The sequence below is a fragment of the Scomber japonicus genome, chromosome 5 (assembly GCF_027409825.1).
Source record: "Scomber japonicus isolate fScoJap1 chromosome 5, fScoJap1.pri, whole genome shotgun sequence".
NCBI classification, from domain to species: Eukaryota; Metazoa; Chordata; class Actinopteri; order Scombriformes; family Scombridae; genus Scomber; species Scomber japonicus.
Window position 1 is genome coordinate 3,618,977 of NC_070582.1, and position 3,582 is coordinate 3,622,558.

The 3,582-nt window shown below is 49.4% G+C and overlaps 1 protein-coding gene across 1 annotated transcript; it reads left to right on the forward strand.

Annotated features, from left to right (window-relative positions):
- Nucleotides 1-1,165: 1,165 nt before the first annotated feature.
- LOC128358567 (leucine-rich repeat neuronal protein 3-like) lies at nt 1,166-3,271 on the forward strand. Its single transcript, XM_053318899.1, has one exon. It carries the CDS (start codon nt 1,166-1,168, stop codon nt 3,269-3,271), a length of 2,106 nt encoding a protein of 701 aa, XP_053174874.1.
- Nucleotides 3,272-3,582: the final 311 nt, after the last annotated feature.

The window sequence follows — 3,582 nt, forward strand, 5'->3', positions numbered from 1 at the left end:
AGGAAAAAAAGAAAAAAGTGAGCCCATCTACCAGTCCTCTCATCCGTCAGCCGTATGACGAGACTCAAAAGTACAATTTCTGGCCTCAAAGCTGCAAAGTAATCTACGTAAGGTCAAGTTAATCATAACTTACAATTCTGGAGGAAGGAAGGAAAGAAGGACGGAGGAAAGAAGGAAGGGAGGAAGGTAGGGGGAGGAAAGAAAGAGAGAAGGAGGAAGGGAGGAAGGAAGGAAGGAAGGAAGGGAGGAAGGAAACAAGGAAGGAGGGAGGGAGAAAGGAAAAGAGGAAGGGAGGAAGGTAGGGGGAGGAAAGAAAGAGAGAAGGAGGAAGGAAGGAAGGAAGAAAGGAAGGGAGGGAGGGATGGAGGAAGGAAGGAAGGAAGGAAGGAAGGAAGGAAGGAAGGAAGGAAGGAAGAAAAGAAGGAAGAAAAGAAGGAAGGAAGGAAGGACAGGAAGGAAACAAGGAAGAAAGGAGGGACGGAGAAAGGAAAAGAGGAAAGGAGGAAGGAAAGAAAGAAGGACAGAGGAAGGAAGGAAGGGAGGAAGGAAGGGAGGAAGGAAGGAAGGAAGGGAGGGAGGAAATTGACTCAAAAGTACAATTTCTGGCCTCAAAGCTGCAAAGTAATCTACGTAAGGTCAAGTTAATCATAACTTACAATTCTGATGGTGCAAGGAAAGCAATAAAACCAAATGAGGCTGAAAAGACTTAATAAGTCTCAATATTCGTAAATGTCAATACGCCTTCATATCTCAACAGCACTGTATTATATTGGCCTTTTTTCTCTCCTGTCTCCGCAGATGGAAACTGACACCGGTGACAGCGACGGAGGATAATAATGATGGAGGACAGAGTGATTCGTCCCTAGCCGGAGCTACAGCGTACCTCGACCGGGCCGTCTGCTGCACAGCGCTGCTCCCTGAAGGGTACATCAACCTTGACATATCACAGCGTGCATGACAACCTGGCACGGACTGAACTGAAAGGTTGCTTCTCTTTGCCAAAAGCAGGAAGACAACAGGGCCGAAGCTTTGGGGACCAGGCGTCAGCAGATATCCACTCTGTCTTGCTGCAGTAACAAATTAGCTTTTATTTGTGAAGTTAACAGTGCTAACAGCTGACTCCATAAGGGCCAATTACCGGCTGAAAGGGAATACGGAGGCCAAGATGAAGGAGACAGCAGTTGTGGCTTGTTTGCTGGCTGAGCTGTCTCTGGCTGCTTTTGTTCTGGCGTCGGAGGGGGCTGCTCATTGCCCTGCATTGTGTCGATGTGAGATACGACCCTGGTTCTCTCCCAGCTCTATTTACACCGAGGCTGCCACTGTGGACTGTAATGACTTGGGCCTCTCAGTGCTACCGGAGAGACTCCCATCAGACACACAGGTACTGCTGCTACAGACAAACAACATTGTTAATGTGGAGAAAACTTTGGATTACTTGGCCAACCTCACTGAAATCGACTTGTCCCAGAATAACATTTCCTCAGTGAGCGATGTTTGTTTGGGGTCTCTCCCCCGGCTGCTGTCACTCCACATGGAGGAGAACTGGATTCAGGAGCTTTCTGACAGCTGCCTCGCTTCCTTGCCCAACCTCCAGGAGTTCTACATCAACCACAACCTGATTTTCTCCATTAGCCCTGCGGCCTTTCAAGGTCTGAGCAGGCTGCTTAGGCTCCATCTCAATTCCAATCGACTGACAAGCGTTAACAGCCAGTGGTTCCAGGCTCTCCCCAATTTAGAGATATTGATGCTGGGAGAAAACCCCATCCTGGAGCTGTCAGATATGAACTTTCAACCTCTGATTAACCTCCGCAGCCTCGTGCTCGCTAAGATGAATCTGACTGAAATCCCTGATAATGCTCTGGTTGGTCTCGAGAACTTGGAGAGCATCTCATTTTTTGACAACATGCTCAATCGAGTACCCAGACTGGCGCTGACAAGAGTCCACAACCTGAAATTTCTGGATTTGAATAAGAACCCCATTGAGAGGATCCAGAGAGGCGACTTCATGGACATGATGCATCTCAAAGAGCTCGGCATCAACAGCATGCCTGAGCTCGTGTCCGTTGACAGTTTTGCCTTAAGCAATCTGCCCGAGCTGACAAAAATTGAGGCCACCAACAATCCCAAGCTGTCCTACATCCACCCCAGGGCCTTCCACAAGCTCCCCAGGCTGGAGACGCTAATGCTGAACAGCAACGCTCTGAGTGCTCTTCACCGCAGCACCGTGGACTCCCTGCCTAACCTGCGTGAAGTCAGCCTGCACAGCAACCCCATCCGCTGCGACTGCGTCATCCGCTGGGTCAACATGAACAGGACGGCCGTTCGCTTCATGGAGCCCGACTCCCTTTTCTGCACGGAGCCTCCGGAGTACCAAGGCCAGCACGTCCGACAGGTGCACTTCAGGGAGATGACGGAGATCTGCCTTCCGCTGATATCACCTCGGAGCCTCCCGGAGCGTGTCGAGGTTGTGAAAGGGAGCTCGGTGTCGCTGCACTGCCGGGCGTTTGGAGAACCAGAACCTGAGATCTACTGGGTGACGCCTTCAGGGGACAAGGTCCTACCTGGCAGCATCTCCGACAAGTACTACATGCACCCAGAAGGAACCTTTGACATCTACGACGCCACGGAGCAGGAGGCCGGCTCATACACCTGCATCGCCCACAATCTTGTCGGGGCGGATCTGAAGTCTGTCATGGTTGCGGTGGATGGATACATCACCCAGTTTTCAAATCAACCTTTACATGTATATATCACATCTGTCCAATCTCACTCCGTTATGGTTTCCTGGGAAAGCACGGGCAGTTTAGTGTCACAACTGAATTGGTCCGTTTTATCTGACGGCAGCTTCCTCTCAATGCCATTCAAAGCCCGGCTCCCTGCTGATGTCAAAGAGTACCGCATCAAACAGCTGAAGGTTTCCACCCGTTACCAGGTTTGTGTTGAGGTCACTACAGCTCAGCCTGGATACAGCAGGGACTGTGTCAATGTGACCACAAAGGAAGCAGCAGTCCCGAGGGAGAAAACCGAGAACTGGGACAGTCTGGTGATGGCGACTTGTGCTGTGTTTTTTATTGTGGTTGCCGTGGGTTGCTCTGTCATCTATACGTCTCTGTACAACCAGGTGTTTTACACGAAACTGATAGCGGACCCTGCTGAGAGTCTGTTAATTCCCGGCACTCATTCCCCCTCCTCCTCCTCTTTCCTGGAATTTGGCGTGTCTGGGGTAAAGGTGAGGGCAACCGTAATAAACTTACCAGACGACTCCATATAAGAAATGCCCTTCGTCTGTAAAAGCACTTTGGGATTAATAGAAGATGAAGAGTGATGGACACTGGACAATGTAATTTACGTGCCCTCTTTTCATGACTTGAAGTGGGACATTTTGCACAGGGACTCGGCAGAGAGAAGATTCATACACATTTGCATAACCAGCTATATAAATTCAGACTATTTTGTATTTCAAACTTGTGTCATTATAACGAGCTTAATCAGGCAGATATCTTGAGTATAATCTACATGGCTACTGGTAATTCATGCAGTGCAAACAGAGTAAAGCACAGCAACAGGAAGTATACCTTATTG

Excerpts from the sequence above, each read along its gene's own strand:
- LOC128358567 (XM_053318899.1), top strand. The coding sequence starts at position 1,166 with ATGAAGGAGACAGCAGTTGTGGCTTGTTTGCTGGCTGAGCTGTCTCTG.